General features: G+C 36.6%; 1 protein-coding gene across 3 annotated transcripts in view; it reads right to left on the reverse strand.

Annotated features, from left to right (window-relative positions):
• Window positions 1-26,991, reverse strand: part of AP3B1 (adaptor related protein complex 3 subunit beta 1) — a 318,239-nt gene that overhangs the window by 91,796 nt on the left and 199,452 nt on the right. For all 3 annotated transcript variants that reach the window (XM_066273625.1, XM_066273623.1, XM_066273626.1), the window contains 2 exons: window positions 26,704-26,842; window positions 18,127-18,199 (listed from right to left, as the gene is read on the reverse strand). In XM_066273625.1, coding sequence (XP_066129722.1) covers window positions 18,127-18,199; window positions 26,704-26,842 — 212 coding nt within the window. The remainder of the gene's footprint in view (window positions 1-18,126; window positions 18,200-26,703; window positions 26,843-26,991) is intronic.

Genomic DNA, 26,991 nt, shown 5'->3' on the forward strand with positions numbered 1-26,991 from the left:
CACTTATGCATATTGTTGTGTATGTTCGCCTGTTCAGAATGTGTCCACATTATTTGCAAATAAATTGTGTTTTAGTGTTATTGTGCTATAAATTTTAAATCCTACAAAATGGAGGAAAAAAAATATTTAAACTTGCTTCAAAGGCGAAAACAATGGTCAAAAAAAAAAGTAGTGAGGACACTGAAAGTAAACCAAAACTAGTGCTTTAAGTATAAAAGAAACAGTGAAACAGAAATATGTTGATAATTTGGCAGGTGCCACAGAAACTAAAAAATAAAAATGAAACTTTGCTGGTCAGTATGATAAGGAGTACTTAAAATCTGATTTAAAATGATGCCACAGCCCTTGTGTAGAATGTTCTGAAACTGTCAAATGATGCATTGGAACCTTCTCAACTTATTATTTACATCTGAAGCGTAACAATCTTATTGATTGTTTTGAAAGATTATACAACCAAATGAAAAAATCAGAAAATTCAAAGGAAGAAAATGATAACTACTGATAAGTTGCTGCTTCAAGTGTTTTATTTAGCTATCCTTTGAATATCGAAAAAAAAAACTGTTCACTACTGGTGAAGAATTAGTAAAGTCTTGAATCTTAAATGTCACTCAGGAAATTATGGGTGCTCAAGCTACACAAAAACTTGAGGCTCTATTACTTTTAGACAATACCATTCACAGAAGAACTATTAATGTGGCCAACTATATTAAAGAGAAAATTGTGGCCCAGGCTGGTTTGCTCAGTGGATAGAGCGTCGGCCTGGTGTGCGGAAGTCCCAGGTTCGATCCCCGGTCAGGGCACACAGGAGAAACAACCACCTGCTTCTCTTCCCCTCCCTCTGCCACGTCTTTCTCTCTTCTTCTTCCTCTCCCACTTTCCCTCTGCAGCCAGTGGTTTGAGCATTGGCCCCAGATGGGGGTTTGCCTTGTGGATCCTGGTTGGGATGCATGCAGGAGTCTGTCTCTCTATCCCCTCTTCTCACTTAAGAAAATAAAAATAAAATAAGAGCAAATTGTAGGGGGGAGGGGTAAAGAAATCGAAATGTTTTGCCATTTGATGAATCAACTGACATGAGTAACCTTGCTATTCTACTTTGCTTCTTGACATATATTGATGATAAAGACTTTAGGGGAGGACTACTCTGTTGTCATGATCTACCAGTGGGACCACTAGTGCAGAGATATTTAATGCTCTTAATGAGTACTTTCAAGCCAAGGGCTGACACTAGGGAAAGTGCATTGGCGTGTGTACAAATGGTGCTGCAAGTATGTCTGGATGTCAATCAGGAGTAGCTGTGAAAATAAAGAACATTGCACAACCAGAAATGTTGTCCATATACTCTATGATTCACTGGCAGGATTTAGTTGCTAAGAAACTTTCCCCTGAATTGAACACAGCAATGAATGACACCGTGAAGATCATCACTGATATCTGTAGGACAGGTTTTAACTGCAGACTGTTCAGGACACTAAGTGAAAGCACGGTTAACAACCCCAGTATCTAGTTCTCCACGAAGAAGTGAGGTGGCTCTCTAGTGGAAGTGCTCACCATGCCTTTCCAAGCTGAGAGAAGAACTGAAACAATTTCTGCAAGAGCAAAACTGCATTAGTTGGATGAAAAATTAATGACTAAGCTTGCATATATGGTGGTTATATTTAGCCTCATCGAACTATTATTTCTCTTCGATGGTTTTAATACAAATACTTTTACATTAAGAAATGAGTTGGATGGGCCTGACCTGTGGTGGCGTAGTGGGATAAAGCATCGACCTGGAACGCTGAGGTTGCCTATTCGATACCCTGGGCTTGCCTGGTCAAGACCCATATGGGAGTTGATGCTTCCTGCTCCTCTCTCCTTTCCTTCCTGCTCCTTCCTGCTCCTTTCTCCCTCTCCCTCTCTCTCTCTCTCTCTCTCTCTCTCTCTCTCTATCTCTCTCTCCTCTCTGAAAATTGAATAAATAAAATCTTTAAAAAATGTTAAAAAAAAAAAAAAGAAATTAGTTGGATGCATTTCTTTTTAAAGAAACTTGTTCTCTGGGAAAGTCACATACAGGAAGATATAGAAATGTTTCCACTTTACCAAGACTTTTTGATTGCTGCAGATACCAACTGGAAATTCCTATTTAATATAGTAAGTCAACATTTAAAAGCATTAGTTCAAACCTTTGACCATTATTACCCTGAAAATGAGGATCACTGTAAAGGCAACCTCTGGATCAATAACCCATTCATGAAAGATATCAAGTCCTGCTTCCTTAATCTTTGTGAAAAAAAAATTGATAGATTTACCTTCTGATGTGACTCTTGTGTCCACACATAAAATGCTCATTGTCACAATTTTGGATGTCACTGAAAGAATATCCAGCTCTTAGATACAAAACTATTAAGTTTTTAATCACATTTGACACTACCTGTGTGAGAAGATTGTTTTGGCCCTATAACTAATAAAAACCAGAGAAACCGAATAGATTTCAGTGCAGTGTTTCATCTCTCAGAAACAATACTGCAGCCTCAGTTATCAAGTATTCTTGCAATGAAGCATCAGCAGATTTTGCACTACCTTTACTTGAATTAAATAATGCTTTCTAGAAATTTCAGTTGTATTCTATTAAGATATACATATACATATATTAAAAAGAAAAGTGATGAAAATTAATTCTCTGTGATGAAAACTCTTTTAATTCTGTTTAACAACTTTTCTATACAGCAGTGTTAACTATAGTTATCACATTGTGATTACATTCCTAGTACTTACTTATCTTACAACTTAAGTTTGAAATTTGACTACCTCATCTAATTCTCCCTCTTCTACCTGCTACCTTTGGTAACCACAAGACTGATCTCTTTTTCTGAGTTTGGGATGTTTTTGTTTGTTTGATTTTTAAATTTCATATATAAATGAGATCATACACTATTTTTTTCTCTGACTTATTTCATATGTATAATGCCCACAAAGTCCTTTCATGTCATCACAATTGGCAGAATTTGCTCATATTTAATGGCTAAATAATATTATATTGCATATATACCACAACTTCTTTATCCATCCATTGCGATGGATATTTAGGTTTTTCCTCTGTCTTATTGTAAATAATGCTGCTATGACTATGAGAGTACAGATATCTTTTTGAGTTAAGTCTTTCGGTTTCCTTTGGAAATATTCCCAGAAGTAGAATTAGTGGATCACAAGGTAGTTCTATTTTTAATTTTTTTACCCATACACGTTATTTTAAGGGCCTTGATTCCTTTAAAAATAAATGTAGGTTTGACTATTAGAAACAGTAATAATTACCCACAGGACACTATGATAAACCTGGACATGTTTTCTTTGTTGAATATATCCAACTGATACTACATTGCATATTCATCTTGTTATTTTATAGAATTTTCATTTTATAGTATTATAATTAAAAGATAATACACAAAATACTAATGATGTTTTTTATTTCTGTCTTAGCAGTCCCCGAAATAATCCTTCTATTTTCAATGGTCCCCAAGTGTAAAAGAGTTGAAAGCCACTACACTCAAGGGAACTGTTAAAAATCTACCAAAAAGCCAGACCTGCGGTTGCACAGTGGATAGAGCAGGCATAGCCAACATACGGCCTGTGATTAAATTTTTAATATTCTCCGCTACTTTAAAATCTCAGCTACTGAGAAGCGGAAGCATCTTTGATAATTGGAAATCTAAATATTTAAGAAGATAGTGATATGCGGAAAAGAATTCCGCGTGTGACTAATCTAGGGTTAACTTCCAATAATTAGTCGAATGGATTTGTGATACTTCCTTATTTTTAAAAAAAATCCCATTATAAAGATTTACAACCTTTGTACTCGTCTGTACTCGATATGAACTGTTTGACGTTTAGCGACGATATGAAACCCATATTCTTTTAGGCGGAGTTTGCCAGTGCGCACCCAAGGTCAAATAATTCGTTATTTTTGTGGTCAAGTGTGCTGAATCAAGTGGCATTGTAGCATAGACAATAGCTGCAGTTGGTAACTGAAAATGTGTCCAGGCTGATTGTAAAACAAAATAATTGTTTTACTTGCGATATAACCCCTTCAAGCTCATTCTATTAATTAAATATTGTTTCAGGCCCTGGCCGGTTGGCTCAGCGGTAGAGCGTCGGCCTAGCGTGCGGAGGACCCGGGTTCGATTCCCGGCCAGGGCACACAGGAGAAGCGCCCATTTGCTTCTCCACCCCTCCGCCGCGCCTTCCTCTCTGTCTCTCTCTTTCCCTCCCGCAGCCAAGGCTCCATTGGAGCAAAGATGGCCCGGGCGCTGGGGATGGCTCTGTGGCCTCCGCCCCAGGCGCTAGAGTGGCTCTGGTCGCAACATGGCAACGCCCAGGATGGGCAGAGCAACGCCCCCTGGTGGGCAGAGCGTCGCCCCATGGTGGGCGTGCCGGGTGGATCCCGGTTGGGCGCATGCGGGAGTCTGTCTGACTGTCTCTCCCTGTTTCCAGCTTCAGAAATATAAAAAAAAAAAAAAAAAAAATATTGTTTCAATTGATTGCGATACAATTTGGATATTTATTCAGTAATTATATTGTTATTAAATATATATTTATTAAAATAATATTGTCTATTAAAATTTTTTTAACTCACATTTATTCATAAACAAATTACATAATAAAATTTTGTTTACTTAAACAAATAGTTTTTGTATTTAACATTTTTTAATTTTAATATTTCGTCCGGTCCATGAAAAAAGTTTTCTTTCTAATCTGGCCAGGGGCAAAAACTGTTGACCACGCCTGGAATAGAGCATATACCTGGAATGCTGAGGTCACTGTTTCAAAACCCCGGGCTTGTCTGGTCAAGGCACATATGAAGCAATTACTACAAGCTCATGCTTCCAGATCCTCCCCCACTTCTGTCTCTCTTCCTCCTCTCTCTAAAACATCAATAAATAAAATCTTAAATTTAAAAAAAACTACCAAAAAAAGGGACAGACTGACAAAAAAGCACTCAGGTTGGCAGTGAGGAAGAACTGACAACAGTATAGGCAAAGATGTTAAAAGGAAAGAAGGTAATGAAAATAAAAAGGCATTTATATTGAAGACATTGTAAACTCAGGTATAGGAAGATTAAGCCTTGCCAAGGTCAGAAAACAAGTGAATGGTAGAACCACTGTAAGATTAGAAACGAGTTATTCTAACCTGGATCAAAATATGTTGCCTTTCAGAGAGTAAAGATGGTGATGGAGGCCCTGGCCGGTTGGCTCAGCGGTAGAGCGTCGGCCTAGCGTGCGGAGGACCCAGGTTCGATTCCCGGCCAGGGCACACAGGAGAAGCGCCCATTTGCTTCTCCACCCCTCCGCCACGCCTTCCTCTCTGTCTCTCTCTTCCCCTCCCGCAGCCAAGGCTCCATTGGAGCAAAGATGGCCCGGGCGCTGGGGATGGCTCTGTGGCCTCTGCCCCAGGCGCTAGAGTGGCTCTGGTCGCAACATGGCGACACCCAGGAGGGTCGCAACATGGCAACGCCCAGGATGGGCAGAGCAACGCCCCCTGGTGGGCAGAGCGTCGCCCCCTGGTGGGCGTGCCGGGTGGATCCCGGTCGGGCGCATGCGGGAGTCTGTCTGACTGTCTCTCCCTGTTTCCAGCTTCAGAAAAATGCAAAAAAAATAAAAATAAAAAAATAAAAAATAAAAAATAAAAAAAAAAAAAGATGGTGATGGAGTAGGCGGACATACCAACTTCCACCTCCCAGAACCAAAGTGGATTACAAACTAATTTTAAGAACTATCATCTGGAAAAACCAACTTTGGACTAAACTAAGAGGACTCTTCAACCAAGGAACACTAAAGAAGCCACACCGAGACTGGTAGGAAAAGTGGAAATGTGGAGAGGGCTGCCCAGCTCCCTGGAGCAAATGGCAGCTGGAGAGACTTGTGTGGTGGGAAATTGAATTTAGCAGAGAGGGGAGGGTCCTGAATCCCAGGAACAAAGCCCCAGCCTGCAGCCCCAGAGCCCAGAAGAGGCGAATGGACAGTATTTAGCTGGAAACAAGACAGGATACTGTTTGTGAGAAAGAGACTGATTTCTCAGACCCAGGATTCTTCTTAAAGGGACAGAGCAGAAAACCTCTCTCACAACCACTCACCCGGGGCTTCGGGGAACAGGGAGAGAGAAGAGGACCGGAGCAGCAGGAAGAGAGTGTAATCTAGGAGGCACAGGGAGAAACATTTTGAGAGACAGCCACCCTAACCTCTGGGATGAGTCATTCCCCAAATCTGAAGTGAATATTTCCCCTGAAAACAGCAATACCAGCCAAGGGAAGCAGGACACCAGCCAAAGAAGCTTTCCCGCAGCACTCAGAGCAGAGTCACTTAGAAGGAGGGAGCTTTCGGGACTAGAGTATGGAGTGTTAGGGTCTGAGCTGCAGCACCCCCACCCGCATGGCTGTTGGCTCACCAGAGAGTGGGTGGCGGCGGGACGTGGAAGCGAGGTTCTGTTGGTAAGGGCGGAAGCCGGGTGGCCACCACTGGGGCCCAGGTGTGAGCTCAGCCTTGCCCAACTGGGGAGGAGGGGGCGTGCAAAAGTGGTCAAGCCCAGCGGCAGGCCGCTTGCAATCCAGCCTGCAGGGGAAGGGCAGGAGCCCTGGAAGGGGCAGAGACCCGCCCTTGAACAAGGGCGCAGGAGCACAGCCCTGCCCGCGGAACAGAGGCTGGTGGCCTGACTTGAGAGCCGGCTCCTCCTGCAGGGGTGGAACCAAAAGCCCAGAACAGGTGCAGTCGTGCTACTGAGAGTGGGCACGCAGTCCCACCTGGCCAGTGGAGCTAAGGCTTGCAGCTGTCCCACGAGGGGGCTCCTCCTGTAGGGGTGGGAAGAAAGCTGGGAATCAGGCGGTGACCAGCAGCTGAGCAAAAGTGCTCACCCCTGCCCTCCTGGCAGAGCATAACACCACCTGCAGGGGTGGGGCGATGGCCAAGTCCACTGAGGCTTGTACACCTGAACACGTGATACAGCCACTCCCGTGAAGGAGAGGCAGAAACCAAAGCAACAGCCCCAGTGGGCAGGCGCCGGCAATGCCCATACCCGAACGCCCTAGGCAGCAACAATGGAGGGGGTGGCAGACCTGCAGACAGACCACACCTAGGGAACACAGAGGCCACACCTACTAGACTCCAGTGGCCAAATCCTTCTTTTACACAGACAAAATGAGAAAGCAGAGAAATGAAACACAAATGAATCAAGAGAAATCCCCAGAAAAGAACCTGAGTCAGATATAACCAAATTACCAGATGCAGAGTTTAAAATAACGATTGTTAGGATGCTCAAAGATATTAGAACAACAATAGATGGTCATTACGAACACCTAAATAAAGATAGCAAATATAAAAAAGGACATTGAAATAATAAAAAAGAATCAGTCAGAAATGACAAATACAGTATCAGAAATGAACACAATGGAAGGAATTAAAAGCAGGATGGATGAAACTGAGAATCGAATCAGCGAGTTAGAGGACAAGATTAATAAAGGCACGGAAGCAGAGCAGAAAAAAGAAAAATTCAAAAAGTCTGAGGAAACTCTTAGAGAGCTCTGTGACAACATTCGCATCATAGGGGTTCCTAAAGAAGGAGATAAAGAGCAAGGGATAGACACTTTGTTCAAACATATCATAGCTGAAAACTTCCCTCAATTAAGGCAGGAAAACGTCTCACAAGTTCAAGAAGCACAGAGAACTCCATTAAAAAGAAACTAAAGAAATTTACACTAAGACACATCGTAATTAAAATACCAAAGCTAAATGATAAAGAGAAAATATGAAAAGCTACTAGAGAAAAAAAGATTATCACCTACAAAGGAGCTATCACCCATAAGGATGACTTCCGACTTATCAACAGAAACACTTGAGGCCAGAAGGGAATGGCAAGAAATATTCAAAGTAATGCAGAACAAGAGCCTACAACCAAGACTACTTTATCCAGCAAAGCTATCATTTAAAATTGAAGTAGAAGGAGAAATAAAAAGCTTTCCAGATAAAAAAAAACTCAAGGAATTCACTACAACCAAACCAATGCTGCAAGAAATGCTAAGGGGTCTGTTGTAAACAGATCAAAGGAGAAAGAGAATAAAAGAGGAATACAGTTTTAAAGAATAAAATGGCAATAAACAACTATATATCAATAATAACCTTAAATGTAAATGGATTATATGATCCGATCAAAAGATATAGGGTAGCTATGTGGATAAGAAAACAGGACCCATACATATGCTGTCTACAAGAGACACACCTTAGAACAAAAGCTGCACATAGACTGAAGATAAAAGTATGGAAAAAATATTTCACACAAATGGAAATGAAAAAAAAGTTAGGTAGCAATACTTATATCAGACAAAATAGACTTGAAAACAAAGACTATAGTTAGAGAAAAGAAGGTCACTACATAAAGATAAAGGGAGCAATCCAACGGGAAGATATAACCATTATAAATATCTATGCACCTAATATAGCAGCACGTAAATATATAAAGCAGACTTTGATGGATTTAAAGGGCGAGATCAACAGCAATACTATAATGGTAGGGGATTTCAATACCCCAATGACATCACTAGATAGATCCTATAGAAAGAAAATTAACAAAGAAACAGCTGACTTAAAGGACATACTAGATCAACTCGATTTAATAGATATCTTCAGAACCTTTCACCCTAAAGAGCAGAATATACATTCTTTTCAAGTGCTCATGGTAGGATAGACCACATGTTAGGGCACAAAAGAGGCCTCAACAAATTTAAAAAGATTAAAATCATATTGAGTACTTTCTCTGATCACAATGGCATGAAACTAGAAATCAACCGTAACAGAAAAACTAAAAAATAATCAAACACTTGGAAACTAATTAGCATGCTATTAAATACCGAATGGCTTAACAATGAGATAAAAAAAAGAAATAAAAACATCCCTAGAAACAAACGATAATGGCATATATCAACTGAAAATTTATGGGACAAAACAAAAGCAGACCAGAGAGGGAAGTTCATAGCATTACAAGCATGCATTAAGAACCTAGAAAAAGCTCAAATAAACAACTTGAACCTTCATCTAAAAGAACAGCAAGTAAAGCCCAGAGCTAGTAGAAGGAAGGAAATAATAAAGATCAGAGCAGAAATAAATGACAGAGGCTAAAGAAACAATACAGAGGATCAATGAAACCAGGAGCTGGTTCCTTGAAAAGGTAAACAAGATCGATGAACCTTTAACCAAACTCACCAAGAAAAAAAAGAAAGAGGACTCAAATAAATAAAATTAGAAATGAGAGGGGAGAAATAACAACTGACACAACAGAAATACAAAATATTGTAAGAAAATACTATGAAGAACTGTATGCCAAAAAACTAGACAACCTAGATGAAATGGACAAATTCCTTGAAACATATAATCTTCCAAAACTTAATCTGGAAGAATAAGAAAACCTAAACAGACCAATTGCAACAAATGAGACTGAAACAGTTATCAAAGAACTCCCAAAAAAGAAAAGTCCTGGGCTGATGGCTTCACAAGTGAATTCTACCAAATATTCAAAGAAGAACTAACTCCTCTCCTTCTCAAACTATTTCAAAAAATTCAAGAGGAAGGAAGACTTCCAAGCTCCTTGAATGAGGCGAGTATAATTCTGATTCCAAAAACAGGCAAAGACAACACAAAGAAAGAAAATTATAAGCCAATATCCCTGATGAATTAAGATGCTAAAATCCTCAACAAAAGATTAGCAAACCGGATCCAACAATATATGGAAAAAATCATACACCATGATCAAGTGGGATTTATTCTTGGGAGGCAAGGCTGGTACAATATTCGCAAATCAATCAATGTGATTCATCACATAAACAAAAGGAAGGAGGAAAGCCACATGATAATTTCAACAGATGCAGAAAAAGCGTTTGATAAAATCCAGCACCCATTCATAAACAAAACTCTCAGCAAAGTGGGAATGCAGGGAACATACCTCAATATGATAAAGGCCATCTATTACAAACCCACAGCCAACATCATACTCAATGGGCAAAAATTAAAAGCAATCCCCTTAAGATCAGGAACAAGGAATGGGTGCCCTCTCTCACCCCTCTTATTCAACATAGTTCTGGAAGTCCTAGCCAAAGCAATCAGACAAGAAAGAGAAATAAAAGGCATCCAAATTGGAAAAGAAGAAGTAAAACTATCATTATTTGCAGATGATATGATATTGTATACAGAAAACCCTAACGTCTCAGTCAAAAAACTACTAGACCTGATAAATTAATTTAGCAAAGTGGCAGGATACAAAATTAATACTCAGAAATCAGAGGCATTTTTATACACTAACAATGAACTGTAGGAAAGGGAAATTAAGGAAGCACTCCCCTTCACCATTGCAACCAAAAAAATAAAGTACCTAGAAATAAATTTAACCGGGGAGATTAAAGACTTGTACTCAGAATATTATAAAACATTGATAAAACAAATCAGAAAAGATACAAACAAGTGGAAGTATATACCGTGCTCATGGTTAGGAAGAATAAACATCATTAAAATGTCTATATTACCCAAAGCAATTTATAAACTCAATGCAATACCAATTAAAATACCAATGACTTACTTCAAAGATATAGAACACATATTCCAAAAATTAATATGGAACCAAAAGAGAACACGGAATAGCCTCCGCAATCTTGAAAAGGAAGAATAAAGTGGGAGGTATCACACTCCCGGATATCAAGTTATACTACAAGGCCACTGTACTCAAAACAGCCTGGTACTGGCATAAGAACAGGCATATAGATCAATGGAACAGAACTGAGAACCCAGAAATAAACCCACAGCTCTACGGACAACTGATATTTGACAAAGGAGGTAAGAGCATACATTGGAGTAAAGACAGCCTCTTCAACAAATGGTGTTGAGAAAATTGGACACCTAGCTACCTGCCAAAAAATAAAACGAGACCACCAACTTACACCATTCACAAAAATAAACTCAAAATACATAAAAGACTTAAATGTAAGCCGTGAAACCATAAGCATCTTAGAAGAAAACACAGGCAGTTAGCTCTCTGACATCTCTCGCAGCAATATATTATATTTGCCGATTTATCTCCACGGGCAAGTGAAATAAAAGACAGGATAAACAAATGGGACTATATCAAACTAAAAAGCTTTTGAACAGCTAAAGACAGTAAGAACAGAATGAAAAGACAAACTACACAATGGGAGAACATATCTGACAATACGTCTGATAAAGGGTTAATAACCAAAATTTATAAAGAACTTATAAAACTCAATACCAGGAAGACAAACAATCCAATCAAAAAATGGGCAAAAGAAGTGAACAGATACTTCTCCAAAGAGGACATACAGATGGCCAATAGGCATATGAAAAAATGCTCAACATCACTAACCATTAGAGAAATGCAAATTAAAACTACAATGAGATATCATCTTACACCATTCAGAATGGCGCTCATCAACAAAACAACACAGAATAAATGCTGGAGAGGATGTGGAGAAAAGGGAACCCTCCTGCACTGCTGGTGGGAATGCAGTCTGGTGCAGCCACTGTGGAAAACAGTATGGAGATTCCTCAAAAAATTAAAAATAGAACTGCCTTTTGACCCAGCTATACTACTTTTAGGAATATACCCCAAGAACACCATAGCACTGTTTGAAAAGAAGAAATGCACCCCCATGTTTATGGCAGCACTGTTCACAATAGCGAAGATCTGGAAACAGCCCAAGTGTCTGTCAGTGAACGAGTGGATTAAAAAGCTTTGGTACAAAGGTACTATGGAATACTACTCAGCCATAAGAAATGATGACTTTGGATTATTTAGAACAACATGGATGGACCTTGATAACATTATACTGAGTGAAATAAGTAAATCAGAAAAAATTAAGAACTATATGATTCCATACATAGGTGGCACATAAAAATGAGACTCAGAGACATGGACAAGAGTGTGGGGGTTACGGGGTGGGGGAGAGGAGAGGTAGAGGGTTGGGGGAGGGGAGGGGCACAAAGAAAACTAGTTAGAATGTGATGGAAGACAACAGGACTTTGGGTGATGGGAATGCAGCATAATCAAATGTCAAAATAACCTAGAGATGTTTTCTCTGAACATATTATATGTACCCTGATTTATCAATATCACCCCATTAAAATTAATTTTTAAAAAATCAAGCTAGGAAAAAAATCAAGATAAAGACAGGATCTCTTTTATACCAAATATATTTATTTCATTATCTCCATTAAAAAAAAATATATATATATATATGTTGCCTTTCCATGCAGCAGGTTGATGGGTTCTAACATGCACACTTGTTTGTTTGTCCTTCCATCCATCTGCCTGTCCATCTATCCATCCATTTGTCCATCTATCGATCCATCCACCTATCCATCCAAAATGTTAGCTATTTAGTAATAAAATTTGAGTATAAAAAGCTTCTAATTTCAACTATGGCTTGGGTAAAGACTTAGGAAAAGGGCATCAAAGACTAAAGGAAAAATTCATTAAAAAGATAGGCCTTGAATATCGTTTCAGAAGACAAAAGTTTTGGTATTAAAATAATGACTACACATTTGCGCACAGGTCTGGAAGGATGAAAGGTCACACTGAAAGTTTATCCTAAATTGGATTGTGAAGCCAGATGAGTATGCTGGTGTCTTTAATTAATGTGTAAGAAACAAAATGACTGTATGTAGTTTTGGTTTTTTTTTAATGGCATAGAAATTAAAATGAGATACCATTTACACCTATCGATTGGCAAAGTTGTTTAAATACAAAGTTCAAAAGGGATCTGGCACTCTCCTCCGAAAACTGTTTAAGTTGGTATAAGCTTAGTGGAAGGCAATTTTACAACAGAATTCTTTAAAGCCTTTGTCCCAGCAATTCTACTGGAAATTTAGCTTAAGGAAACATTCATGGAGATAAAGTAATAATGTTCTTATGATAATGTGTATTGCTTCACTGATTATTATAGCAAAAAATGATAAGTTAAATTTCCCACAATAGTAAACCTGTTAACTAGAATTTATTATAACAATATAAAAGATGACCATACAGTTATTTAAAATGAAGTTGCTGAGGAATATTTATGGCATGGAAAGCAATCTGTATGATAAACAGAGAAAGAAGCAAATAATTAAACAGTATCTCAAAGGGAAGAAAAGAGAAAAAAGAACTACTGACATGGACAAGCGTGGTGACTGCTGAGGGGAAGTGAGGAAAAGGGAGGCAGAGGAGTGCACAGGGGCATAAATGCTGATGGATGAAGACCTGACTTGGGGGAGTGACCACACAGTACATTGTACAGAGGATGTGCTGAAGAATTGTGCACCTGACACCTGTATAATTTTGTTAACCAGTGTTACTCTAATAAATTTAATAAGAAAAAACCCAGTATCTCAGTGTGATTCAGTTCTTTTTTGGGGGGTATGGTTTGCATATAAAAAGAACCTGAACTGATATGCCACTGTAAACCCAGGGTATTTAGATTACAAACCCATTTTATCTTTTTAAAATTTCCCACAAAATGTTTTTTTCTTAAAGAGAATATTTAATAAAATAACTGTATAATTATTCTCCTGATTAAAGTTTTGCTTTAAAATTTAAGAAGTGTGGCTTGACCAGTGGTTGTGCAGTGGATAAAGCGTTGACCTCAATGCTGAGGTCACAGGTTTGAAACCGTAGTCTTGCCTGGTCAAGGCACATATGGGAGTTGATGCTTCCTCTTTTCTCCCCCCATTTTTTCTCAATAACTCTCTCTCTGTGTCTCTCTCTTTCACTAAAAAATAAATTCTTAAAAAAAAATTTAATAAGTGCCCTGGCCGAGTAGCTTAGTTGGTTAGAGCACTGTCCCGATAAACCAAGATTGTGGGTTCCATCCAGTGTTAGGGCACACGCAAGAATCAACCAATAAATGCATAAATAACTGGAACAACAAATCAATTGTTTGTCTCCCTTCCTTTCTAAAATCAATAAACAATTTAAAAATTTTAAGAAGTAAAACTTTCAATATTTAATAATTTAATATGAACATAATTAACTTATTAAATATAATTTGCTGCTGCTGCATCTTTGCCATCATCATCTCCATCATCGCTAACCCTTATATAATGCTTACCAGGTGCCAAGCATAGTTTTAAGTGCTTTTCCATTTATCGACCCATTTAATTCTATTAATGCTTCTTAAAAGTATTACTATTACCCCAATTTTATAGATAAAGTAACTAGAGTACAGAGAGAGTAAATAACTTTCCAAAAGTTATACAGAACTAGTATGTAACAGAACTAGGATTCAAGCTCAGACAGTCTAGCTCCATTGTCCTCTTAGCCACGCCACTCTACTGCCCATACTACAATTTACTCAACAATATTAACAACATTATTATCTGAAGTACGATTATTGTTGGGTTATAAACAGTTTTAAAGCACATCAATTAATTAGTTACACTAACAGTGTATCTATACAGGTTACAATAGCTATAAAAGAACACCAGAATATGATTGCTCCTTTATGATCATCCTATTGATATGACATGGTATAAGGCAGTGGTCCCCAACCTTTTTTGGGCCACGGACCGGTTTAATGTCAGAAAATATTTTCATGGACCAGCCTTTAGGGTGGGACGGATAAATGCACAAAATAAAATTATGCGACCGGTGTAAAAACTGTGGTATTTTAAAATATAATTGTCGAACTTATGAGACAAGCGTCAAGAGTGAGTCTTAGATGTAACAGAGGGAATCTGGTCATTTTTAAAAAATAAAACATCGTTCAGACTTAAATATAAGTAAAACAGAAATAATGTAAGTTATTTATTCTTTCTCTACGGACCACTACTGGTCCGCGGCCCGGGGGTTGGGGACCACTGGTATCGGGTACTAAAAAATTTTTACTTTCCATAAATATAAAATATGATTGCCAAAATAAAGCATATTGCTACTTCTAAGCCTAATCTATTATTAGTCCATTATTACCTTAGTATAAATACTTTCTAATGTATTGTCAACCAATTTCATAAAATAGCCTTTTAAGGGGTTATGATAAAATCCCTTCAACAGATATAAGAAGGAAATACCAAGTTACTTATTCAAAACCACAGAACTGTTTTTAGTAGAGCCAGTCTTTGGTAGGGTTGCTGAGTGCACCTCCTTGGAGAGAGACAATGATTATTACATCAGGTAGTGGTGACCTCTTTCACTTCTCCATACCTTTATTTCCCTTACTTTCTTCTCTTACCTCCAACTGCTGAACTAATTCTTACTTACACCACTCAAGCATTAAATTATATCTGGAAACTGCTAGGCAGGTTAGATACACCAATATCTAACAGCATTCCGGGCATATCTCTATCTCATTCATTTATAGCATGGCAATCTAAAAGCCACTCCATGTGTTTCCCCTATGACACTCTGACAGTTCCTTGGGTAGGACAATGTTGTGTCCATCTAGAATCTCCAGCATGTAGCAGATTACAAAAATCAAAGCACACGTTTAGTTAATAAGTGTTTTCTTAATGAAGACACAGATAAATTTAGTACTTGCAGTTTTCCTGGTATGAAGTGTGTACTGAACAAATATGCTCTGTAAATTATAATGTGCCTCTCACATAAAAACACAAGAAATGTGCCTGCCCCATCTTTAAAACTAATCTAATTCTCACAGCTAAGAACTCAAGCAACTAGTGAAAAACATGTTAATTTTTGATCCTCAAACTGTTTGCCCCATTTTTGTTAATGGTTATCTCATCCTAGTGGTTACATTTTTTGTTTTCAGTATTTTGCTAAAATAAATAACGTGCAATAAAATTTTTATATATAATCTTTCAGATTTTATTAATTCAACAATATTGACAGGGTGCCCACTATTGCTAGGTATGTTCATATACTAGGAATAAATAGTAGTGAGCAAGAAAGACAGGATACTATTCTCGTGCAACCTGAACCCTAAATGAGAGAGTCAGACAATAAACAAGTAATAAAAATATTTAAGATAACTTCAGATAGAAAAAAATGTCAGGAAGACAGTAATTATTGAGGATGTAAGAGAAGGCAACTTCTGAGCTGGGAAAGGAAAGATAAGAAGCAGCTTGCCATCAGGTCTGGAAGAAATATCCTTAGTACAGGGAACAGCAGAACAGAGGCCCTTGTCAGGAATGGGCCTGGTATATTTCTTCTTTTTCATCTTCTTCTTCTTTTGAGAGAGAGAAGAAAAGAGAGAGGGAATGGGAGTGAGAGAGAAGCTTTAACTCGTTGCTCCACTTGGCTGTGCAACCACTGATTGCTTCTCATACATGCCCTGACCAGGGCTCAACCTGGTGAACTCAGAGCCGAGCCAGTGACTTTGATGCTCCAGGATGATACTACTCACTGGACAGGGCAAGTCTGGTGTACTACAAATGCAAAGGAAGGAGTCCTGGATTCGATTCCCGGCCAGTGCACACAGGAGAAGCGCCCATCTGCTTCTCCACCCCTCCCCCTCTCCTTCCTCTCTGTCTCTCTCTTTCCCTCCTGCTGCCAAGGCTCCATTGGAGCAAAGTTGGCCCCGGGGGCTGAGGATGGCTCTGTGGCCTCTGCCTCAGGCGCTAGAATGGCTCCGGTTGCAACAGAGCAACGCCCCAGATGGGCAGAGCATCGCCCCCTGGTGGGCATGCCGGGTGGATCCCGGTTGGGCGCATGCAGGAGTCTGTCTGACTGCCTCCCCATTTCCAACTTCAGAAAGGTACAAAAAAAAAAAGCAAAGGAACGAAAAACATAAGAGGTAAGCAAGAGTCAGATCATCTGAGATCTCAAAAATCTGGGAATATGGACATTAATTGAAGTGGAAAATTAAGCCATTACATTAAAGGGTCTACAACAAGGATGAAGTAAGATCTAATTTTGCTAGATTATCTGTAGGATCAATTCCTAGAAAAGAACTGATAGGTCAAAACTGATGGGTATGTGCAATTTAGGTTTCGGTTGATATTATAAAATGACTCCTATATATATTCCTATCAAAAACATATGTAGAATGCCTGATTCTCTAAACCTTCATATTACTGAATGTTTCTTTAAAATCTTTGCCAACAGGTAAAAAATTATTAAAATTTGGCTTCAATTTTAATTTCTCTATAGTATACATTTTAAGTTCTCTATATTAAGAATTTGTCATGAGACAATCTAGCTAAATAATAAAAATACAAGAGCTCTATATTCTGTTTATAAGAATAAGCCAACCCTAGCATGGAAAAGCTGTATTGAAAAATGATAGTAGTTTAACATTCATGAAATCTTGCTTGTTACTCTTCTTTAAATACAAAATGTACCTACCAACAAAGTCAATTCCACTGTCTCTCACAATGAAGGAAGATTTCAGGGAGATGATGAATACATATCTTTGCACACTTGGGTTAGTATATTTGTAAGATTCTAAATTCTTAGAAGTGGATTTGCTGAGACAAGGACTTTTTCCAGTTAAAATATTGATAGTATATACTGTCCTCCAAAAACTTTTTGTCCCCTTTTCTGTTCACATCAAAAGCATTGCCTAACCTGTGGTGGCGCAGTGGGATAAAGCATCAACCAGGAACACTGAGGTCGCCGGTTGGAAATCCTGGGCTTGCCTGGTCAAGGCACATATGGGAGTTGATGCATCCTGCTCCTCCCCCTTCTCTCTCTCTCTTTCTCTCCCTCCTTTCCTCTCTCTCTCTCTCCTTCCTCAGAAAAAATGGAATAAAGTACTTTAAAAAAAAAAACATAGCAAGTAAGATGGCAATGTCCTTTATATTTCCAATTACTCCCTTATGTCCCTGCCTCCTTTAATTATCAATAGATGTCTCAACCCCCCATAGCCAATATTTAACAATGTAGAAGTTGTGAGATATGGATATTTACTAAAAAAAAGTATAAATTACTAAAGCAAAAGATATTAAAATAAATTTGGTATACTTTTATTAACCAATTATATTTATTCAGGTAATACAATCTGATATGCTCAATAGATGAAAATACTAATAGAACCAATTTCTAAAATTTTCTTGCTGTATTCATCTATACATTTTTTATAATAGATGCTAGTACACTTTGAGACATATAAATACAAGGTACTATAAAAATACTGCTACACACAAAAGAAAAAAATTAAATTTTAATACTTACAATCATCTAGATCTAGAAGTGAAATATTTTTGGTAACAGCATTTCTATCTTGCTTTGTTTTATTTTCTTTCTCCTATAAAACAAGAAATACTTCATTTATTGCATGTTGTATTTTAAAAATCTATGAGGTACTTTTTATTTCAAAACAAGCATTTTCCTCTAGTCTTCTTAAAAAATCAAGTTAAGTTTCTGTATAGTTATACAAAATTATTTTTTTGAATTAAAGCTTTTATTTCAGTTAGCATAAAGTATTTCTTCTCCACCATGCAGAGTGTTAATTATTCAAAATATTTTGTGTTCAAAGATTATAAATAACCTTCGGAAGAAAAAACTTAAAGTGAAATAAATACTTTATAATGTGACAACATTTTGCTAACAAAAAAATGAAGTTTGATTCTGGTAGAAAGTGTACAAAACATTCACGCTGATTTAAGAAAAATAAACACTCAAACAATATATGCTTAGTTCTGAGATGGTCAATGGCTTGTGATAGATTAATCTTGCTGAGATGTAGTTTGTGACATGCATTGTACCAGGTACTTAATATTTCAACACTAGGCTGTGTTGGACTGCTTCTGCCAAAAGTATTCACTAAAATCTATAAATGATATTTTCAGGCTCCTGCTCTTTAGGGTTGAAAAGGATTCATTTAATATTATTACAGTTTTCTTTTGGGGAGAAAAAGTATTTCAAAACATATCAACATAATAATCAGAGCTTCTTCCACCTCATATTTGCTTAGTTTACTATATTTTTGAAACGTGGATAACAATGGACTAGAAAACAGTGTCTCTAAGCCTCAGATTTTCACAGCTTGCTTAGACATTCAGAAAAAAATATGTATAATCTCAAAAAAAAATTAGTGCAGTACTGAATAGCATCATCAACAATTAAAGACCAATAAAGATTAGGGTGTTAAATAAATGTATTGGATCAAGGTCACTTTCTTTGTAATTTATACTTTACTTTCACATTAATCTCAAATTACAGGCTGAAATGTAAGTTTCTGCTACTATGTTTTTGTTTGTTCATTCATTCATTAATAGATATGTATAGAAATTTTAATATGTATCACATTCAATGCTAAGTAGTGGATGACACCGAAGACAGACACAGTCCCAGCCTTCAGATAACTTACACTCTACCAAAGGACTTCAGAGCTTGTTGTTTATATAAATTGTTACAAATATGTTGGAAGTATTTTTTCTAACCACAGTAAGGTATTACAAAAGCAGAAGGTACATTATCACCATTTAAAGTTTACACCATGTGAAGTTTAGAGCTGTTCCTACACCAAGCATACATTAACAAGAGCAATACACCAAATTATATGTTAGGTAACATTTTTAAATGATTTTAAGTTCTGCTTGCTTTATTTTCCTTATGCCAATACTCAGGGAAAAAAAAGTATTTTCAAACTTCAAACAATAATACACATTAAAACACTAACTAAAAACTCAGCATTGATTTTCTTCCTCCAAATCTGCCACTGAAAATGCCAAATCAACTAGATGGGTTTTAATATTCATTAGTTATTTATAAACAACATTTGCCCCTCTGTCCGCACCTAAAATGAATAACAATTTCTAAGGCTAGGAAAATAAACAGAAGAAATGTTAGCTTTGAAACTGAAATGTAAAAGTTGCAAGTAACAAAAACTGATTCAGAAAGCAAATGCCACCTCAACTGGAATATCATACCTGTGAAGAAAGAACATATAGCAAAAAAGAGCTTATCACCATGTGCTTTTCAAAAATGCAACGCTGAGCACAATGGGCGTAGCTTCCTATAAGCTACACTGGTGCATGACTGTCTTTATGGAACTGTAACCTCCCCACCTGAAAAATCAGAAACCTATCAAATTGAGATAAAGTTAAAGCTGTAGGCAAGTCTAAACCTTATTTTCTACTTCACAGCTAAGAGTTTGTAACAGTATCTATTAAATCCACTTCAGGTTACATACAACACAGGACAGAGCTGCATGTGAAATTGGCATAAAGCCTAAAACAGAAAGAAAAGAGCCTCTCAAAAGGACAGAATTTCACTGACTTTCTGAGAACAGCAAATAACCGATGACTGAAATACAACATTAGCAATAGATAATGGATATTGCTACTAAATTGAAAAAGCCTTGCATTCTGAATCAAGGCTATAAAAAGCTTTATGATGTGTTTGGCATTCCCCTCTTATGTTATATTTCATTTTCCATTTAAAAAAATCCATAGTAAGTTCAAAACATTTTCATACTTAAAAGATCTACTATAAAAATAAAAATCTGAATTCTAAATAAAGGAGTTAAGAGTCCTATTCCATCACACATTTCACCATTTGCAATTTATCTTGGTAATAGAGACAGAACCTGGGTAAATGCATATAGGACTTGAGGCAGGAGATTTTTCTTGCTCAATGCATAATTCATGTGCTCCGCCTGCAAAGTGTGTAAAATGAGAATTTCACACCGCAGCATGAGCCATGGAGCTGCAGAGAAAAGGCAGATGAAATCATATTTTACTGTGTGAATTTTATTTCTTACCCTTCCAATATTTATACAAAACCATCATTGACAAACCAAACACATTGACAGATCACCCACTGTTTCCATTGTGTTAGTACTTGAGAAGAGATCAGGCAGAAACACAGACAATTTGTTTTTGTATTTTTTTAAAATAGAGAATCAGGTTTTAGACAGCTGAGTGACTGTATTAGACTTTTATAAGGACAATAGTAACTGATCTTAAAATTTAACTACAAAAATACCTTGTTATCAATTCATCATCCTCAAACCTCCATTTTGTTTCTATGGTATTTGATTATACACCTAAACACATCAACATTTTCAAAATGAAATAAAAAGTCACAAGGTTAAGGAACTGATTTCTCTTTAATATATTTCATTTCAAATAATAAATAAAAGATCCTGGAAATTCTTATGAAGCTTCAAATAATAGAAACAAAATTATGTAATAATATAACCTGTAAAGACTTTTAATGTATTATGCATGTTCATTTTCATGCTGATTAAAAAAAAAGGCAAATAGAAAAAAAGATCTTACATGACAAGATCAAATATGCTTCCTAAGAGGAAACTATTGTAAAGAGGTTCAAAATTTTAGACTATAGAACTGGGTACGTATATAAAGTTTGTCAAACACATACCATGCTTTAAAATCAACAAAAATCCAAGACTAATTTTTAGCATCACAGGAAAAGATATTTGCATAAAAGTTTCAATTAGAATTACCAATCAAAAACAATTTAATGACTTTCTTCCCTTCAAGTCATTGAACAAATGCGATTTTAAAAATCTGAGCCACACACTGTGCTTTCAAACAAAAGTGTACATTACCAGCAAATCGAGACTTTTTTATAAATAAATTGCTAAAAAAACTCTTCCCTATTAAATTATATCTACTTCAATAAGAAAGCTTGCTTAATGACACTATTACTTAAAGATTTCAATTGAAGTGCAATACTATTGCTGTTCTGGAGAACTTAAAATATGAACTAAACTGGGAAAGACACACACGGAAGGAGGCAAGGGTTTGAAATGTAGGAGTAAAAACCAATATTCTATGATATTCACAGAAGTTATAATTGTAACATACATAAATATTTGTGAAAATACAAGTTAAAACTTGTTCCCTGTATCTCAAGTGGGACAGAAAACTAATCAGAAAATAGTTCCTTTCACTCTTACCCATAATCTATCTTAGATTACATGCCAAATTTTCTTTAAGTCAAATTATTTGGAGCAAAAGAATTATTTCACAAAAAGTATTAGACTCAAATTAAAATATTTCCTTAATATATATATTTCAGAAACAAACACCTAAAAGTAAAAATATGCTTGCTCATCAAAATGAATTTATTTGCTCATCAAAATAAAGAACAAGGTAATTTTCTTTGGTCATTATTGACCAGCATGTTAAGAACAGTGGGACATTGGGATAAGAACAGTGGGAACACAAATGGGGTTAAGTTTGGAAAAGTAGGTTTGGACATGCTAGTCTGAAGATAGGATGAACGAGGATGAAAACGGAGCATCAATATAGGTAATGTGAACATTAATCTGGCAGCTGCATAGAAGGATTGGGTTGGGGGAACTCTGAGAATGACCAATGTCAATGACTCTAAGTGAGGTAAATAAAGAACTTATCTAGAATGATGTTGGTGGGAAAAGAAATGACAGATACAAGAAATAACATACAGAATATCTAAGACTTGGCAACTGTGTAAACATGCAGAATGAGGGAGGAATCAGAGACAACTTTGGAACTACAGATCTGGAAGATCTGGGAGAAAGAATTCTGGTACCAAATGGAACAGCATGTCATCTTCAGGCCATATAAATTGGTTTGGAAAACCAGCAGCTCCTAACAGATCTAGGAATTTGATTTTAATTTGGGAAGAAAGGTTACAGCTGTTGTAGGGACTCAGAAGTGTTATTATAGAAGAATTCACACAAAAGTTTTAGTTGAAACTATAGGAAAGAATGGGTATCAATTGGAAAAAACGTAGAGAGGAAAAAAGTAAAAATAATCCACATTAATTTTTTATTAATGTAATGCATTTTTAAATCAAATGTATTGAAGTGATATTGGTTAATAAGATATGCAGTTTTCAAGTGCACAATTCTATTATATATACAGATGATGCATCTTAATATTTTTGAAAAATAATGTATACTAAGCACTAAGTTTGGGGCAATGGATGTCAAAAGGTGGTAAAAGTGAAGCAAATGAAAGATGGAAAGGTCAGAGAAGTCAGAAGAAAAAGGATGCAGAGAGTTTCAAGTATTAGCAGTAGGAGAAGAATAATTCCTGAGAGAGCTCTCAGTTGAGGAAGATCATGGCTGACTTTTCAGAGAGCAGAACCTGTAGGAAGTAAGGGGAGTGAAAATCAATTTCAAAGGGACTAAGAAATAACTAGGTTAAGAGGCAGTGGATGAAGAATACCTAGATTATTGTCCTGAACTCAACTCTCTCTGCCCCTCTTCTAGTTCCTTCTCCCTCTCTCTCTGTAAATGTGTGTGTGTGTGGAGGGGGGGGGGCGGGGGACTTGAGTACTCTGGTTAGCAAAGGAAGCACTAGTAGAGAAAAACATTGAAGGTGCAAAAGGGAGCAGATGATTCTCAACAAAACAAGGCCAAAAGGAAATAGAACTTATTCTCGGTTAAGGGATCACTTACTCATAGCTATTCAAAGAAAAAGGAGGGTAACTATATAGATGGTGTGTTAGAGAGCAGAGCAGTGGGAGATGCTCACGGCAGATGGCAGCTCAATATTCTGTAGAAAGTGGGTAAGATCACAAGATGCAAGGAAGGGGCCAATCCAAATGTTGACCTATAACTTGAATGGTATAAAAAGATTAAAAACACATACAGGAGACATAGAGTTATAAAAATAATTTTGGTTCCTTTTAGCATTGGTATTCTATAATGCTAATATTGTTGGTCTCTCGAGGTATTAATATTCAAGTTAAAAAAAAGTTAACACTGATGTTTTACATGGTGCTTTACATTAATTTTTCACATTTGATTTTTTATAATAGCACCTGAAAAAAGTACGGTAGGTATTAGCATTTCTACTTTATAGATGAGGAAACTGAAGGATAACAAGTACAACACTATGCCTACCCCATAGGACCACTATGTTCAAAATACCTAAAGTTCTGATTTTCATGCTCAGTATTCCAAAAAACACAGTCTAAATAAAAGAAATGAAAGAAAAAGAGTAAAAAAATATAGATTTCGTTTGGCTGCAGACCTAAGGCATATGAATTTTCAGCACTAAAACACTGTCATGCTAAATTGAGGTAAAGCAACCAACCAACTGCCTTCATCATTCATAATTCAGAGCAGAAGCCACAACGCTTGGTGCAAGAATTCTACAATTATAAAGTTTCCAATTATTAGAAAACTGGTATACTTGTAACCGCACGGTATACTCCAAGTCACTCAGAAAGAAATAGAAAGAAAAAAGTTATGGTGGGTCCATATCCACCAAGGTGGAGAATAATCTCACTGATAAATTAAAACAAACCATCCTATTATAAGGCATTTTAATATAGAGAAAATAAGCCACATAGCAAAACACACAGACATGAAACTATCAACAACATGAGTAAAACCTGAATTTCTCAAGAATCTTGGCTCATTGCATTACTTTGAAATTTTACACTGATGTTCTATAGTAAAATATTTTCAATTACAAAAAGAGCTAATCTGTCATTGATAGTCTTTCACAAAAAACCAAACTTAACTGCTGACCTGGGGTATCTCTGTGGCATTTTTTTAATTATTTTTTTTAAAGACGTCATTTATTCATATTAGAGTGAAGAGAGAAAGAAAGAGAGAGAGAAAGGGGGAGGAGCAGGAAGAATCAACTCCCCCTTGTGCCTTGACAGGTAAGCCCAGGGTTTCAAACCAGCAACCTCAGTGTTCCAGGTCAACGCCTTATCCACTTCACCAGCACAGGTCAGGCCCTCTGTGGCTTTTTAATGGACCCGTAAAGCCCTGTAAGCACTGAAGTCTATAATTTTTCAACTTTTACAAAACTTTATAAGAACAACTTATTTTAATTCTATACATTTGATATTCATTAATATGTTTGGTCATTTTTAAAAACACTGATTTCTTCTTCTGGGTTGTACTTATTACAATTTCTAAAGTTCCTTTATTTTATTTTAAATTAACTTCTTAAGCTTTATTATAATTTTTTATACATTTCTTAAGACTTTATATATTCAATTTAGAAGAGAGAGAGAGAGAGAAAAGGGGGTTGAAATAGGAAGCATCAACTCCCATGTGTGCCTTGACCAGACAAGCCTCAGTGTTCCAAGTTGATGCTTTATCCACTATGACACCACAGGTCAGGCCTATTGTAATTAAATATAAGCAGGAAATGACAAGATATCCAATTCACTATGTAATAAGTTTTTACACAAGGCCATATTAATAAACCTAAAAATCTGTAAGAGTTTATATAAATTTTTGAAACTGAAATCTTAGATTATATAATATACAGATACAGTTTTTAAATATAAACTCAGTTAAAGTAGGTTTTACTATATGCAAGAATATTTGAAAAAAGGAAAGACAAATACCTGTATTAGCCAATTTTTAAACATGCTTACTCTTTAACAATAAACCTCTGGATAAAGGAGGACAATGATTTATTTCAATGGATTTATTTTCACCCTTGGCTATTCAGGTGACTCATTAAAGAAATTGATAAATATAGAACAAATGAAAAAAACAAACACATCAGTAAGTATAATACTTGCTTTTGATTTTAAATATTCTTTTATTATACAAAAAAATATTTATTATTTTTAAAAGATGTTTTATCAATAAACGTTGTTATATTGAATGACTTTTAGCAAAATATATATATATAATTTAATTTAAAAGACTTGGTCACATTTTCAACATGTCGAATACAGCTTATTTTTTAAAAACTACTGCATTTCAGGCATAGCATCAACACAATTCATTTATAGGAAGAAAAGTAATAATTCATCATTAAAGATCATGAAGATATATTAGTTCCAAATTTTATATTAATAATTACATTTTTGCAATTTGTATTATTTTTTGCTGTTAAGTAAACAAAGTTAAGAATTATAAATATATCAAAAGCATTATCGTTCTATTACATAAGTTGTTCTTACTTTTGTTTTAAATACATGGCTACTAAATTTTTACTTTAAGGTATGTATATCATTTGATTACATCTTTAAAAGGGTATTAGTCTCAGGCCCTGGCCGGTTGGCTCAGCGGTAGAGCGTCGGCCTAGCGTGCGGAGGACCCGGGTTCGATTCCCGGCCAGGGCACACAGGAGAAGCGCCCATTTGCTTCTCCACCCCTCCGCCGCGCTTTCCTCTCTGTCTCTCTCTTCCCCTCCCGCAGCCAAGGCTCCATTGGAGCAAAGATGGCCCGGGCGCTGGGGATGGCTCTGTGGCCTCTACCTCAGGCGCTGGAGTGGCTCTGGTCGCGACATGGCGACGCCCAGGATGGGCAGAGCATCGCCCCCTGGTGGGCAGAGCGTCGCCCCTGGTGGGCGTGCCGGGTGGATCCCGGTCGGGCGCATGCGGGAGTCTGTCTGACTGTCTCTCCTCGTTTCCAGCTTCAGAAAAATGAAAAAAAAAAAAAAAAAAAAAAAAAAAAAAAGGGTATTAGTCTCAATTTCTTATGCCCCATGTACATTTATACTCCTTGCTCAACACTATTTCTGTACTTCCAAGCCCCTCCTTGTCACATCCTAGCCAAGGACAACGAAGGCTTTACTCATAAACACTCTGCTCACTAATTTCAATGTTAAAGGATGAGGTTAAAAACCAAGTTGCTACTTCTTTGCAGAGGTTAAGTTTTTAGGGAAGCAATTAGCTAGAAAAAAATAATATAAAATCACAGGTAAGGATGAATGAACACTGTTTATTTTGATTATCAGTGCAATGTGAAATTCCTTTCTTAGTTTTGTGATTTTTCACAAAACACAAATTTTCAGGAATATTTATTCATAATTGAGAAAAGGCTATAGAATTATTTTCAATTACAACAAACGTGTAACCTCTTACCTTAGTGATTTTTCTGGATTTAGATTCATTTTCTGATTCTGATTCAGATTCTGAAGAACTGTCTTCTATTGAACTAGATTCTGCACCGGAGGAATCTGAAGTTTCAGATTTCTCCTTTTCCTTCTCATCTTCAGAATCTCTATGTATAATAAGAAGAATTTTAAAATATTAACTTTAAATACTTTATATAAACAAGTTTAAGTACTTTAAAAAATAAAAGGACAAATGTTGCTATTTGTGCATTTTGCCTATAAATCTAAGTTTACTAGGAAAGAGTATTTCACTGAG

The sequence above is a fragment of the Saccopteryx bilineata genome, chromosome 4, assembly GCF_036850765.1.
Source record: "Saccopteryx bilineata isolate mSacBil1 chromosome 4, mSacBil1_pri_phased_curated, whole genome shotgun sequence".
Taxonomy (NCBI): Eukaryota; Metazoa; Chordata; class Mammalia; order Chiroptera; family Emballonuridae; genus Saccopteryx; species Saccopteryx bilineata.